This window comes from Leguminivora glycinivorella, chromosome 19 (assembly GCF_023078275.1).
Source record: "Leguminivora glycinivorella isolate SPB_JAAS2020 chromosome 19, LegGlyc_1.1, whole genome shotgun sequence".
Classification (NCBI taxonomy): domain Eukaryota; kingdom Metazoa; phylum Arthropoda; class Insecta; order Lepidoptera; family Tortricidae; genus Leguminivora; species Leguminivora glycinivorella.
In genome coordinates this window covers 16,005,814-16,021,628 of record NC_062989.1, presented here as the reverse complement: position 1 = coordinate 16,021,628, position 15,815 = coordinate 16,005,814, and the positions used below count along the sequence as shown (strand labels likewise).

The 15,815-nt window shown below is 38.4% G+C and overlaps 1 protein-coding gene across 2 annotated transcripts in view; it reads left to right on the top strand.

Moving 5' to 3' along the window:
- The window catches only part of LOC125236338 (collagenase-like), a 51,591-nt gene extending 36,094 nt beyond the window's left edge, over nt 1–15,497 (top strand). Inside the window, exons 5-8 of one of the 2 annotated variants that reach the window (XM_048143099.1) lie at nt 11,707–11,808; nt 12,597–12,742; nt 13,287–13,395; nt 14,167–15,497. In XM_048143099.1, coding sequence (XP_047999056.1) covers nt 11,707–11,808; nt 12,597–12,742; nt 13,287–13,395; nt 14,167–15,455 — 1,646 coding nt within the window. In that variant the 3' untranslated portion in view covers nt 15,456–15,497. The remainder of the gene's footprint in view (nt 1–11,706; nt 11,809–12,596; nt 12,743–13,286; nt 13,396–14,166) is intronic. The other variant, XM_048143100.1, reaches the window with a different exon arrangement.
- Nucleotides 15,498–15,815: the final 318 nt, after the last annotated feature.

The window sequence follows — 15,815 nt, the reverse complement described above, 5'->3', positions numbered from 1 at the left end:
CAAATAGATCAGTTACAATGGCAGTCGAGAATTGCCCCGCTTTACCTTAATCGAAATAATCGCGGACAGATGTACCTACTTACAAAGAAACCTACGGATCCAAATGAAAATCTTATTTTTTGTAAACGTTTCAATAAGAATACTTTTATTACGCGGGCGAAGCCGCGGGTAAAAGCTAGTGACTAAATAAATGACTAACTAAAAAATATTACAATTATAAATAGGTTTTTATAACACGATGTAGAGTCAAAATCTGGCCCTCTTGTAAAATTCCTTAAAACTTTGGCCCCCGGTGAAAAGAACCATTGAAGTAGACCTTTCTACTTAATGTCTATCATTATCAGAAACTATGACAGTATGTTTTCAATTATGTGTCCGAACACTTAGGTTTCTTTAGCTAACACATACATACACATACAATCACGCCTGTATCCCATAAAGGGGTAGGCAGAGCACACGAAACTACCAAAGCTGCAGTGCCACTCCTGGCAAATAAGGGGTTGAAAGAAAACGAAACTGTGACATTGCAGCGACAGGTTGCCAGCCTCTCGCCTACGCCACAATTTAACCCATATCCTATAGTCGTCTTCTACGACACCCACGGGAAGAAAGGGGGTGGTGAAATTCTTAACCACCACACAGGCTAACTAATAATAAGGCTAATTTAGCTAACAATGTACATAAATCTTTTGTTTTTAAAGTGTGCTAAGTAATAACAATAACTTTCAATTAAAACCGGTTAATGATACATATAATTACACTAAAACTGTCGCTAATGACTAATCATTACCATAAGCAAGTGAACGTAAGTGATTATTATATTTCTTGCATAGTTACGTTGTTTTTTATTATACGGGCAGCATGCACGAAAAAGATGACGTCAATGTCCCGTTTCCCAATATAGCTTAAGCGCCATCTATTGGCGCGCGTTGGAACTAAGCGGCTGATCGATGCGCTCGGTATGGTTGTAGCGTGTGGCCTGAGTAAAGCGCCACAGCTGCGACAGATGGCGCGCCCGTGTTTATTATTTTCAATGAAATAGGAATCAAATGGAGGTGGCATAACTACAAAAAGATGTGGCCGACAAGAACAAAACATGGCGGTCGAAAGTGATATAAGTAATATGAAATTACTATGAAATACTGAGGAGTGACGTCATGTTCAATTCATTTACTTTTCCCCTCACTAGCTTGGAAACACGTGTTTTGTCCTTTAATACCAGCGGGTAAAAACGCATTTTATCCACTAGTGGGTAAAGTAATTTGACCTTGAATAAAGTCAAATTAACTGCTTTAAAATTGACAAAAGTAGGTGAATCTAGTAATAAAGATGATTTACCACCTGTGGAACTACTGGAAGCAGTGATAAACGCATTTTTTGCGTTGTAGTTTCTTCGCTATAGTGAGGGGAAAAGTTTTGTGTTACACTCGGGTGCAAATGCATTTTATACTTCTCGTGTGTTAAAAAACTCGCAAGTTCAGGATTCTATTCTTGAACCATTCGCTTCGCTCGTGGTTCAACTATAGAATCCTTTCACTTGCTCGTTTTTCAATTCCACACTCGGCGTTAAAATACAACTTTGCCCCCTTGTATAACAAATAACTATTATATCTTTCACTTTGACTTATTAAATAGAAATTATGTTTAAACATAACCATTGTCCATATTTTTCTTCTAATTATGTGGTGCTATATTTCGTGCACTGCATAAAATATTTTATTTTAAGTATAGAAAACTAGCCTATTTCTTCATCAATTTCATTTGTGGCGACACTCGTGGCATCTAGTGTTTAGTAGCGGTACTAATAAATCCGATACTTAACGCTAGATGTCGATCACGAAATTAAGCAGTGTTGTGTTTTGGTTAGTTGAAGGCATTATAACCGTTGATACATATTCCTCATTTTGTGTGTCATATCATGAAATAAAACTCATAAAAAGCCTGTTGACTAATCTAAATATATAAAAGAAGAAGCTGACTGACTGACATATCAACGCACAGCCGAAACCGCTGGTCCTAGAGATTTCAAATTTGGCACGTAGGTTCCTTATATAGTGTAGAGGAGCACTAAGAAAGGATTTTCCAAAATTCACCTCCTAAGGGGGTCAAATGGGGGTTCAAAGTTTGTATGGGGAAACAAGATTAGTTTGACTATTTTATACGAAACTTCACAGGAAGATTCCTTAAGACATATGACTGAATACGTGTTTCAGGTTTTTTGAAAATTTAACCCCTAAAAGGGTAAAAAGGGGGTGATAAAGTAAAAAAATCAATATGGGTATCGTTTTTATGGTTTATCGGGTCACTGATCACGATAAATACAACGTTTTTAAAATCTAACGAGGCGGAAGTGAAATACCTTCTCCCCTGCTGTGGTGCAATGGGGTTTAAATATCAAAAAAATATATAAAAGAAGATATTGACTGACTGACTGACATATCAATGCACAGCCGAAACCGCTGGTCCAAGAGATGTCAAATTTGGCACGTAGGTTCCTCATATAGTGTAGAGGAGCACTAAGAATGGATTTTTCAAAATTCGCCTCCTAAGGGGGTCAAATGGGGGTTCAAAGTTTGTATGGGGTAACAATGTTAGTTTCACTGTTTTATTCGAAACTTCACAGGAGGGATCCTAAAAACATATGACTAAAGACGTGTTTCAGGTTTTTTGAAAATTTAACCTCTAAAAGGGTGAAAAGGGGGTGATAAAGTCAAAAAACTAATATGGGTATCGTTTTTACGGTTTATTGGGTCGCTGATCACGATAAATACAACGTTTTTAAAATCTAACGAGGCGGAAATGAAATACCTTCTTCCCTGTTGTGGTGCAATGGGGTTAAAATATCAAAAAAAAAATATATAAGAGAAGAAACTGACTGACTGACTGACATATCAACGCACAGCCAAAACCGCTGGTCTTAGAGATTTTAAATTTGGCACATATGTTCCTTATATAGTGTAGAGGAGCACTAAGAAAGGATGTTTCAAAATTCTCCTCTTAAAAGGGTGAAATGGGGGTTCAAAGTTTGTATGGGGAAACAAGATTAGTTTGACTATTTTATTCGAAACTTCACAGGAGGATTTCTAAAGACATATGACTAAATACATGTTTCAGGTTTTTTTGAAAATTTTACCCCTAAAGGGGTGCAAAGGGGGTAAAGTCAAAAACACAATATGGGTATCGTTTTTATGGTTTATCGGGTCGCTGATCACGATAAATACAACGATTTTAAAATCTAATGAGGTGGAAAAGAAATTTTCTCCCCTGTTGTTGTGCAATGGGGTTAAAATATCCAAAATAGCCATAAGTATAGGTTTAGTTTTTATCTTTACTTCTGGTTCAAGAGATTTCAAATTGACACGGAAGTTCCAGGAGAACTAAGAAAGGATTTTTCAAAGTTCACCTCCTATTAGCATGATAATTTGACAGGGGCAAGGACAGGGACAGGGACAGGGACAGGGACAGGGACGGGACGGGACGGGACGGGACGGGACGGGACGGGACGGGACGGGACGGGACGGGACGGGACGGGACGGGACGGGACGGGACGGGACGGGACGGGACGGGACGGGACGGGACGGGATAGGAGGGATAGGGGGATAGGGATAGGGATAGGGATAGGGATAGGGATAGGGATAGGGATAGGGATAGGGATAGGGGGATAGGGATAGGGATAGGGATAGGGGGATAGGGATAGGGATAGGGGGATAGGGATAGGGATAGGGATAGGGGGATAGGGATAGGGATAGGGATAGGGATAGGGATAGGGATAGGGATAGGGATAGGGATAGGGATAGGGATAGGGATAGGGATAGGGATAGGGATAGGGATAGGGATAGGGATAGGGATAGGGATGGGGATGGGGATAGGGATAGGGATAGGGATAGGGATAGGGGATATGGGGATGGGGATGGGGATAGGGATAGGGATAGGGATAGGGATGGGGATGGGATAGGGGATAGGGATAGGGGGATAGGGATAGGGATAGGGATAGGGATAGGGATAGGGGGATAGGGGGATAGGGGGATAGGGGGATAGGGATAGGGATAGGGATAGGGATAGGGATAGGGATAGGGGGGATAGGGATAGGGATAGGGGACGGGGACGGGGACGGGGACGGGGACGGGGACAGGGGACGGGGACGGGGACGGGGACAAGGATAGAGATAGGGACAGGGATAAGAATAGGGATTGGGGTCGGAATAATCGATCGGCAATCGATATCTAGGCAGTGTAAAATGCAGGTGGCTCAGTGGGAAGGGATTAGTAAGTAGGCATCGGCGAGTATCCTGCATCTGTAGACTGTAATAACTATTACATTCAATGTGCTGTAAGAAGATCGTTGTTTGCTTGCCTTTTATATGTTTACGTTTGCAATAAGTATAAGCAAAATGGAAAAAATTGTAAGCGATAATGCAAGATAGTACTTTTTACCCTACCGACCATAGCGTCGAGATACTGGCTATGTGGGTTGTATGAAGTTTCCCCAGTATAAATATTCATATACTGGGTAAAATACATACATATTCGTACCTACTACCTACGCTGTGGTCGCTGTGTAACAATTCTACAATCATTGCAAGAATTTCTTTTAAAACAATAGTAATATGTGTAAGGTACAGTCGGCCAAAAAAGTGGTTTACCACTTTTCGATCAATAGAGTCGAAAAGTGGTAAACCACTTTCTTGGCTGACCGTACAGCAAATAGATCAGTTACAATGGCAGTCGAGAATTGCCCCGCTTTACCTTAATCGAAATAATCGCGGACAGATGTACCTACTTACAAAGAAACCTACGGATCCAAATGAAAATCTTATTTTTTGTAAACGTTTCAATAAGAATACTTTTATTACGCGGGCGAAGCCGCGGGTAAAAGCTAGTGACTAAATAACACTTAGGTTTCTTTAGCTAACACATACATACACATACAATCACGCCTGTATCCCATAAAGGGGTAGGCAGAGCACACGAAACTACCAAAGCTGCAGTGCCACTCCTGGCAAATAAGGGGTTGAAAGAAAACGAAACTGTGACATTGCAGCGACAGGTTGCCAGCCTCTCGCCTACGCCACAATTTAACCCATATCCTATAGTCGTCTTCTACGACACCCACGGGAAGAAAGGGGTGGTGAAATTCTTAACCACCACACAGGCTAACTAATAATAAGGCTAATTTAGCTAACAATGTACATAAATCTTTTGTTTTTAAAGTGTGCTAAGTAATAACAATAACTTTCAATTAAAACCGGTTAATGATACATATAATTACACTAAAACTGTCGCTAATGACTAATCATTACCATAAGCAAGTGAACGTAAGTGATTATTATATTTCTTGCATAGTTACGTTGTTTTTTATTATACGGGCAGCATGCACGAAAAAGATGACGTCAATGTCCCGTTTCCCAATATAGCTTAAGCGCCATCTATTGGCGCGCGTTGGAACTAAGCGGCTGATCGATGCGCTCGGTATGGTTGTAGCGTGTGGCCTGAGTAAAGCGCCACAGCTGCGACAGATGGCGCGCCCGTGTTTATTATTTTCAATGAAATAGGAATCAAATGGAGGTGGCATAACTACAAAAAGATGTGGCCGACAAGAACAAAACATGGCGGTCGAAAGTGATATAAGTAATATGAAATTACTATGAAATACTGAGGAGTGACGTCATGTTCAATTCATTTACTTTTCCCCTCACTAGCTTGGAAACACGTGTTTTGTCCTTTAATACCAGCGGGTAAAAACGCATTTTATCCACTAGTGGGTAAAGTAATTTGACCTTGAATAAAGTCAAATTAACTGCTTTAAAATTGACAAAAGTAGGTGAATCTAGTAATAAAGATGATTTACCACCTGTGGAACTACTGGAAGCAGTGATAAACGCATTTTTGCGTTGTAGTTTCTTCGCTATAGTGAGGGGAAAAGTTTTGTGTTACACTCGGGTGCAAATGCATTTTATACTTCTCGTGTGTTAAAAAACTCGCAAGTTCAGGATTCTATTCTTGAACCATTCGCTTCGCTCGTGGTTCAACTATAGAATCCTTTCACTTGCTCGTTTTTCAATTCCACACTCGGCGTTAAAATACAACTTTGCCCCCTTGTATAACAAATAACTATTATATCTTTCACTTTGACTTATTAAATAGAAATTATGTTTAAACATAACCATTGTCCATATTTTTCTTCTAATTATGTGGTGCTATATTTCGTGCACTGCATAAAATATTTTATTTTAAGTATAGAAAACTAGCCTATTTCTTCATCAATTTCATTTGTGGCGACACTCGTGGCATCTAGTGTTTAGTAGCGGTACTAATAAATCCGATACTTAACGCTAGATGTCGATCACGAAATTAAGCAGTGTTGTGTTTTGGTTAGTTGAAGGCATTATAACCGTTGATACATATTCCTCATTTTGTGTGTCATATCATGAAATAAAACTCATAAAAAGCCTGTTGACTAATGACTAAATAAATGACTAACTAAAAAATATTACAATTGGATGGTGATAAGCAATAATGTGTCAACCCACACGCCAACCATTTTGAGAAAATGGCGTCTAAAGATTTTTTCTCATTTTTTGTGTTTCTCTTAAAAAAAATTGTTTTTTATATAGATTGTTGTGTTTTTCAGCTATAATACGTTCAGTAGTAGTGATTATTGTAGCTTAATTTCAAAACAAACTTCAATTTGACGAAATAATGCCCTTTTCTTTTATTGCGAATTGTTCGACGACGTCAAACTTTTTCAAGACTGTGTTATGATACTTAACCCACTTTTGCTAATTGTTTAAAAATATCTATGAGTCTTAAATAAACATGTTAAAGCACATAAATTGTTATTGTAAAATACTCTACCTATGCATATTTTTAACTTTATAAGTGTTAAGTAACATATCAGTCATGGTCACTTATGTTATTAGGTATAAATAATAAAATAATAATAAATATTATAGGACATTCTTACACAGATTGACTGAGACCCACGGTAAGCTCAAGAAGGCTTATGTTGTGGGTACTTAGGCAACAATATATATAATATATAAATACTTATATACATAGAAAACATCCATGACTCAGGAACAAATATCTGTGCTCATCACACAAATAAATGCCCTTACCGGGATTCGAACCCGGGACCGCGGCGTAGCAGGCAGGGTCACTACCGACTGCGCCAGACCGGTCGTCATGTAGAAATCAATACATTATTTATTAATCAAACCTTTTAATGATTTTTCTACTCCCGAATTGTTATTCGTCATTTACAGGATTGTGCGTATCGAAAAAACTGGAAACGCATTGTTTGGTTCTGTAATCATGGCAACGCATTGTATTAACGATACTGCGTGCGTGCGCGGGAAGGCTTTGGGCAGCTGAGCTGACAGTGCAAACCTTTGCAATACAGGAAACAGTGTGAATTTCGCGAGAATTATTTAAAAAAAAACTATTAAAAACTAAGTGCATGGTCTTTGTAAAAGTATTGTATGCAATGGTGTTTAACTGACTCCAAAATACTCGTGGAAAGTACGCCACTCATATTTCTTGACCTCCTTTAAACGCCTGTTGAATAAAATACTATAAATTAACTATTAGAGTAATGATCATTTCTAGACACATATTTAAATTATCTGTGCTTTTTCAACAAAAAATCGTTACAAAAACCAAATAATCATCTTTAAAAAAAATAAACTACTTATCTAAAATATACAACAAAATATTTTTTTACGCTAAGAAATAGACTAAGTCATTTAAATTATGAATAACTCATGACTTGTACAAGAACAAAACAAAAAATATCTTTAACAAAATAATAAACTACCATTCAGTAAGTATTCAAAAATCAAACAATATTTGCATACATTAACACGTCTTAATGTAATTAGTAATTATAAAAAAATAGTAGCTTATATTAGATTTTTATATAAACACGTACTTGTAAAAAATGTTTGCAAATTATAATAACGAATATGTATATTCATGACTTAAAATGTTCAATTTCGTACTGAATTTACCATTCATGTGCAAAAATATACTAATGGACTAAGTCATAACTTATTCAAACATAAATTAATATGAACAGTTATATTTTACAATATAGTGTCATGGTACTTACACCAAAAACGAACAATTTATGACCCGAATATAATTTAACAATAATGACTTATGTTTTATAACACGGGTCGTAGCATAAAACAACGAATAAAATATCATTTTGCAATAATCATTCAAGTCTCATAGTGGGTAACTATGTCATTTTTTGCGTTTTGCAAGAATGAGTCAAGTGTAAAAAAATCGTTGAGTCAACCCTCATAACACATTATTGTAATTTAAATATGTCTTCTGCCAATTACTATAATAAGTTAAGGTTCTTGACACATTAATGCAAAACAGGCAACACACGATATAGGATTTGTGTTAACCTATTTTTTTACTTTTGGGATAGTAAAAATTTTCAAAATGAAAAGGTCATTTTTGCAAATAGAAGTTTAAAAATCCAGCTATAACATGGCATTAAAATCTCATTTTTTTAGTTTTTGTGGGTTGACACATTATTGCTTATCACCATCCAATTATAAATAGGTTTTTATAACACGATGTAGAGTCAAAATCTGGCCCTCTTGTAAAATTCCTTAAAACTTTGGCCCCCGGTGAAAAGAACCATTGAAGTAGACCTTTCTACTTAATGTCTATCATTATCAGAAACTATGACAGTATGTTTTCAATTATGTGTCCGAACACTTAGGTTTCTTTAGCTAACACATACATACACATACAATCACGCCTGTATCCCATAAAGGGGTAGGCAGAGCACACGAAACTACCAAAGCTGCAGTGCCACTCCTGGCAAATAAGGGGTTGAAAGAAAACGAAACTGTGACATTGCAGCGACAGGTTGCCAGCCTCTCGCCTACGCCACAATTTAACCCATATCCTATAGTCGTCTTCTACGACACCCACGGGAAGAAAGGGGTGGTGAAATTCTTAACCACCACACAGGCTAACTAATAATAAGGCTAATTTAGCTAACAATGTACATAAATCTTTTGTTTTTAAAGTGTGCTAAGTAATAACAATAACTTTCAATTAAAACCGGTTAATGATACATATAATTACACTAAAACTGTCGCTAATGACTAATCATTACCATAAGCAAGTGAACGTAAGTGATTATTATATTTCTTGCATAGTTACGTTGTTTTTTATTATACGGGCAGCATGCACGAAAAAGATGACGTCAATGTCCCGTTTCCCAATATAGCTTAAGCGCCATCTATTGGCGCGCGTTGGAACTAAGCGGCTGATCGATGCGCTCGGTATGGTTGTAGCGTGTGGCCTGAGTAAAGCGCCACAGCTGCGACAGATGGCGCGCCCGTGTTTATTATTTTCAATGAAATAGGAATCAAATGGAGGTGGCATAACTACAAAAAGATGTGGCCGACAAGAACAAAACATGGCGGTCGAAAGTGATATAAGTAAAAAAATTATATCAAATGCCATGGCATTTTGAAACTTATGTCCATCGAAGAACTGGAACACAATATGGCGGACCGGCCACAAAAATTTGCTACAATAGAGTACTATATGCCAAGTCCACTCTATTATGTCAATGATTATTTTTGAGTGTTTGTAATTTAAAAACATGAAAGATTGCATTAAAATAAGCATCTTTTATAGAATGAAGTTGTTTGAAAAACCTACTTATTTAGGAGTTAGAGCAGTACGAAGTTGCGAATTTTCCCATAGTATTTACTAAGGCGCCAGAGACTTAATAAATTTACGATGATTTTTTTACCAATATAACCTATGTTAATATTGATAAATCATATAGAACACGTTTAAATAAGGATCTTTTGTTATATAAACTTTTTCTTCTCCATTAATATTTACTGAGATATTAGGGTTCTAAGATTAGTAAATGGCACTAGCACTTTAATAAAATTAACGCGTGTCTCGCAAACGGTCTAGGATACAAACTGACGACTTTTATATAGGTATAGGTTAGGTTCGTTAGGTATCTTCAAACGGCCGAAGGCTCCTATTCTGTGCAGTTTCTGTAATAAGCGGGGCTCCGTCGATATCGCTTTCTGTCTCTGGCGCCTTAGTAATGCTACGGGAAAATTTTGCAACTTTGCACCACTCTAACTCCTAAATTAGTAGGTTTTAAAAAAAACTTTAATTTATAAAAGATGCTTATTTTAATGCATTCTTTCTAAAAAGAACAAAACACTATGCTAGAAAGAGTGCAGAGGAAGTTCTGTAGGCACATTTACAAACGACTGTACGGATATTACCCATATATGTATCCATCTCTATTCGTAACAGGAATGGTTGGTCTTCAAACTCTAGAAACCAGACGGAAACTGCTGCATATTATGCATTACCGCCAACTGTTTCACCATAGAGTAGATGACGCATCCGTGCTTGAGAGAATGGGGCTGCAAGTGCCAAGAGCGAATGTGGTGGTTGGCATGCCGGGCGCGGTGCCGGCGCGGCGGCGGCGGCGCCTGTTCGTGGCGGCCGGCGCACCGCTCGAGCCCGAGCTGCTCTTAACCGCATCATGTTGGAGACAGACGATATTGACATATTTGCTGATAGTGTTGGTGTGTTTTACAGAAAACTCTTAAGGTTTATAGACTCTACACTCCTTAGGTGATTAATGTAATAACCATAGTTTAACTTTTAAGTGTGTGTGCTTTTATTTATGTCAATTTAACATGTACATAATTATATTACCACATAAGTGCTTTGGTGAAATACTGTTAACTTTTGTGTATTTTTAATAAATAAATAAATAAATAAAAAAACGTGAAAAAAGTCCCAGAATCGGGCCCCTTTTGCTATACTCTGACCGCCCCTGTCTATACTACTGTAATGTTTGACGTTATCACGTTAAACTACCGTCCGTAAGCCGACTTTACAGACAACCAATTTTTTTCGATAAATTATTTTTATTCTACATTATTCTATTTTTCTTAATATAATAAAATTGTTACTAATCCAAGCTCTGCTGACACTGATGTTAACAATTTGACATGTTATATTGGTTTTGAGTATTGTTTTGATTTACAGGCAGGAAGCCGTTCTATAACAAAAAAGTTATGCTAAAGAGTAGTATAATATAGACCGTCAACCAAATCTTGTCACTAAAAAAAGGCGGCAAATTTGAAAAAACGCGGGCTAGCAACACTAATTTTAAAAATCGGTGGAAATTCGCGTGTCATTTGTATCTTATCTGTGGAAATCTCCACCCTACGAAAAAGAGAAATTTTATAACTAGCATATATCCGTCCCTTTTTAATACATTATCTAATTCGTAAGGAAGTAAAGGATGAGTATACGCGTTTCATATGCCATTTTTTATTAGGGAGGCATTCCAATTCTGCAAGCCCAACGAGCCCCTTAAAAAATATGTGGCCGTTCGACGTACATTGCTGGTTTTTGTTCGTTTCATAGGGATACCATACTTTAGTTTGATGTACATTGCTACTGCCAAAATTTGGTTGACAGGCTATATTATGTATGAGAAAGAGAGCCCTCCCGTAGAACTTTCTGATTCTATTTTGAAGCGCCATCTCTAATTTGTAATAACTAAAATCATTAACATCAAAATGGAGTACAGGGCCTGAATTATGCTAAACACATGTATAAAAAATACTAAGCCGTTTATTTCTGTTCTTTACCAAAACATGTATATATTGTCTTTGAACAGATCGCATGCAGCCCATTCGAGTGCAGCGCTCAGTGGAAAAGGATCGCAACTACAACGGAATCAGACTGGAAGCCTCCGGCTGGGGAGGCACTTGGACTGATGGTAATAAATAACACCATCTTTTTATCTCACCTATTCTTAAACATTGGTTTTCATATCGGCCGAAGAGCAACTGGAGAAAAAAAAATCGAACACGACTAGGCTACCACTTCATGGCTCAATTGGTTGGACCGGCGTTTCAAGATGGCCAACGTTCAAGTTTTAAATTATTCAAAATATATATTATCTTATATTGCATAAAAATATATAATTATACCCGATTTAGCTCCACTTTTTCTCGAGGACATAATGACATAATTCATTCAAAAGGGTGTGTAGGTACCTACAGCTTTAGCAGCCGGCAACAGGCAGTCTTAAAATTCATAATCTGAAAATTTAAATGGAGAACTTGTTCCCGTATATTGTTCTTAGGGTTATTTAGCTAAAGTCGGACAAAGCTAAATTGTGAACGATGTTGATAACACTCTGCGCAGCAAGTGTTATTCAAAGTCGTTGACAGCTTAGGTTTGTCTGCCTCTACAAATTTACAGAATAGGGTGTCATCCATACTATTATTATAAACGGGAAAGTGTGTGTGTCTGTTTGTTTGTCCATCTTTCACGGCAAAACGGAGTGACGAATCGACGTGATTTTATAAGTGGAGATAGTTGAAGGAATGGAGAATGACATAGGCTACTTTTTGTCCCTTTCTAACCCCCCACTTCCCTAAAATGGGAGTGGAAGTTTGTATGGAGATACGCTATTTTCGAATTTAACGCAAGCGAATCCGCGGGAAAAGCTAGTAGGTTATAATGGATTAACAACATTTTTTCACTTTCACTGGCATGCAGGAGCGTTACCAGAGAACCTCCAATGGGTGTACCTGCGAGGAGACACCAATGACCGCTGCCACAGCTTCTACCCCGTTGGCGGTTTCATAGTGGATTCTACCATCTGCGCCAGCGGCTACAACCTTACCACGCAGTCTACTTGCTCGGTAAATAAATAAAAAGTAGGACATTCTTACACAGATTGACTGAGTCCCACGGCAAGGTCAAGAAGCCAAGGTTTGTATTGTGGGTACTCAGACAACGACGTACATAATATATAAGTACTTATATACACAGAAAACATACATGACTCAGGAACAAACATCGACCACGGCTTAGCAGGCAGGGTCACTGCGCGCTATGCCAGACCGGTCGGTAAACTTCCCAAAAAAGCAAATGAAAGCTCGTCACGTGAAAGTGACACTCTTAGCAATTTAAAAGATGAAAGAAAACGAAGTTCTATATTTACGATAAGGAAAAACGTGGTGCTAACGTCGAGTAGCGGATTTGTCAGTACTTGATACTAGATGCCGCCATTATCGCGACGAACTGAAAGTGGGTTGCTCAACAATTTAAAACTAATGCTAAGTTATCCGGTATAGTGCAAAATATTTTTCCATCGTATGTGTAAATGCGATGGAAATTTAATTACGCACTACATCTGTATGTACTTGCTTAATTAATTAGTAAAGTATTGTAACTTGTCTTCAAGGTGACAGCGGCGGTCCTCTCGTGGAGTTGGAAGAGGACGGCAAATACACTCTGGTCGGTATCGCCTCCTTCGTGTCAAGAGAGGGCTGCCATGTCGATGCGCCTGCAGGTGAGGATCAATCCACACATTCCACACATCCATATACCACAGATTATTAATAAGTTACTATCGTAACAGATCCTTCACTTGCCCGCAAAACGACAAATGCCTACGCTTTATTGAACTTTCAATATAATTTAAGGTACTAACTTTGAACGTAAGTTTGGCGAAAAAAAATTAGAAATTTTGTTTTCAATAAATAAAAAAAATACTAATAAGTTACGACGTAAAACTCAGAAGAATAGTAAACGTGGCACACGACTACACAGGCGGGCGCGTGGCGCCCTTCGGCCACTTGTTACCTCGAGGCAACTGCTAGCTTGTAGGTGCTTTACGCGCTACCGCGAGCGAGTGACGTAGACCTGTCCATACTAATATTACAAATGCGAAAGTGTGTCTGTCTGTGAGTTACCTCTTCACGCTTTAACCGCTGAGCCGAATTTAGTTGGAGTTTAGTACAGAGATAGTTTAACATATTATCCCCGGCAAGCCGGCACTGTTTTACTAAAAGCCGGCATAGTGCAGTAGAAATTACTAAATTCTCATTCCTATGCCACTGGCATAAGTCAAGTTCTTACTCCTATGCCAGCGGTATAGAAATATGAACGTTTTGAACACAACTGCTGTGTCACCGGCATAGGCCAACATAGAAAGGTTTTTATCATGAACGTCATTGTATGGACGGACGTAAACATAATCTCACTTCCACCCCAAAATAATTGCACCTCAGTGGACGTTTATTTGCTGCATAAAAAATAAAAGCACACCATTTTCTTGCAGGCTTCATCCGCCCTGGACACTATCACGATTGGATTACCCAGGTGACTGGCATCATTTTCGACAACTGGGAACTGAAACCACCTGCAAGCTCTAGTGAGTCTGAATCTAGTGAGTCCAGTGAGTCTAGTTCCAGCTCTAGTGAGTCCAGCTCCAGCTCTAGTGAGTCCAGTTCCAGCTCTAGTGAGTCTAAGTCAAGCGAGTCTAAATCCAGTGAGTCTAAGTCAAGCGAGTCCAAATCCAGTGAGTCTAAATCTAGCGAGTCCAAATCTAGTGAGTCCAGCTCTAGTGAGTCTAAATCCAGCGACTCTAGTGAAGAAAAGTCCGAATCGAAGGAGTCTTCTGAATCCAAGGAAACCTCTGAAAGCAAATCTAAGGAGTCATCTGAGTCCAAGGAAAAGTCCGAATCAGAATCTAAGGAAAAATCTGAGTCAGAATCCAAGGAAACTGGCGAGGTTTCTAAGGAAACCTCAGAGAGCATATCAAAAGAAACCGCTGAATCGGAATCTAAGGATACCAGTGAGGAGGTATCTAAGGAAAGCGCTGAGTCAGAATCTAAGGAAACAAGTGAGGTTTCTAAAGAAACAACTGAGACTGAATCTAAAGAGACCGCTGAATCTGAATCTAAGGAAACCAGTGAAGCAGTATCTAAGGAAACCGCTGAGTCCGAATCCAAGGAAACTAACGAAGTAGAATCAAACGAGACTTCTGAAGCCGTTTCTGAGTCTAAGTCCCAAGAAACTGCTGAAGCCGAATCTAATGAAACTCCCGAAATTGAATCTAATGAGACTCCTGAAAAAGAATCCAATGAAACACCTGAGGTAGGATCTCCTGAAGTAGAATCCAATGAGACACCTGAGGTAGGATCTCCTGAAGTAGAATCCAATGAAACGCCTGAGGTAGGATCTCCTGAAGTAGAATCCAATGAAAGACCTGAGGTAGGATCTAATGAGACTCCCGAAGTAGGATCTCCTGAAGTAGAATCCAATCAGACTCCTGACGTAGGATCTCCTGAAGTAGAATCCAATGAGACTCCTGACGTAGGATCCAACGAATCACCAGAAGCCGAATCAAATGAAATACCCGAAGCTGAGTCTAAAGAAACCCCTAAGGTAGGATCTAACGAGAATCCTGAAGCAGAATCCAATGAAACCCCTGACATCGAATCGAATGAAACACTTGACGGATCCCAGGAAACCCCTGAGGCATCAGAAGAAAGCAAAGAGACGAGTCAAGAAGAACAGTCTCGTCTGTTCTGGTCGGTCTTCCGCGGTGCTTTTGCAGGATTCTAAGTTGTAAGTTGGGAAATAAAGACAACGTTATTTTTCACTGAATTTTGATTTTTACTTCTATAATATCCATTTTCTTTCTTAAGAACATAAACGAGCATTTCTTTTCTTTTTTGCCAATATTTTTTTTTTATTGTTTTAGGGAATTTTAGGTCAATTGTACTCAAAATCACGAGTACTTTCAATCTCACTGGGAGACGAAAAGTGTCCCAGAATTTCCATACATTTTTGTTACTTTCCTCTTTTGTTACCCCATACAAAATGTACGGAAAATGGTAACAAAATAAGAAAAAATCGTATGGGACAATTTTTTTAACTACTAGGATTGAAAAGGCTAGTAATTCTGAGTAGAATTAGCATTCT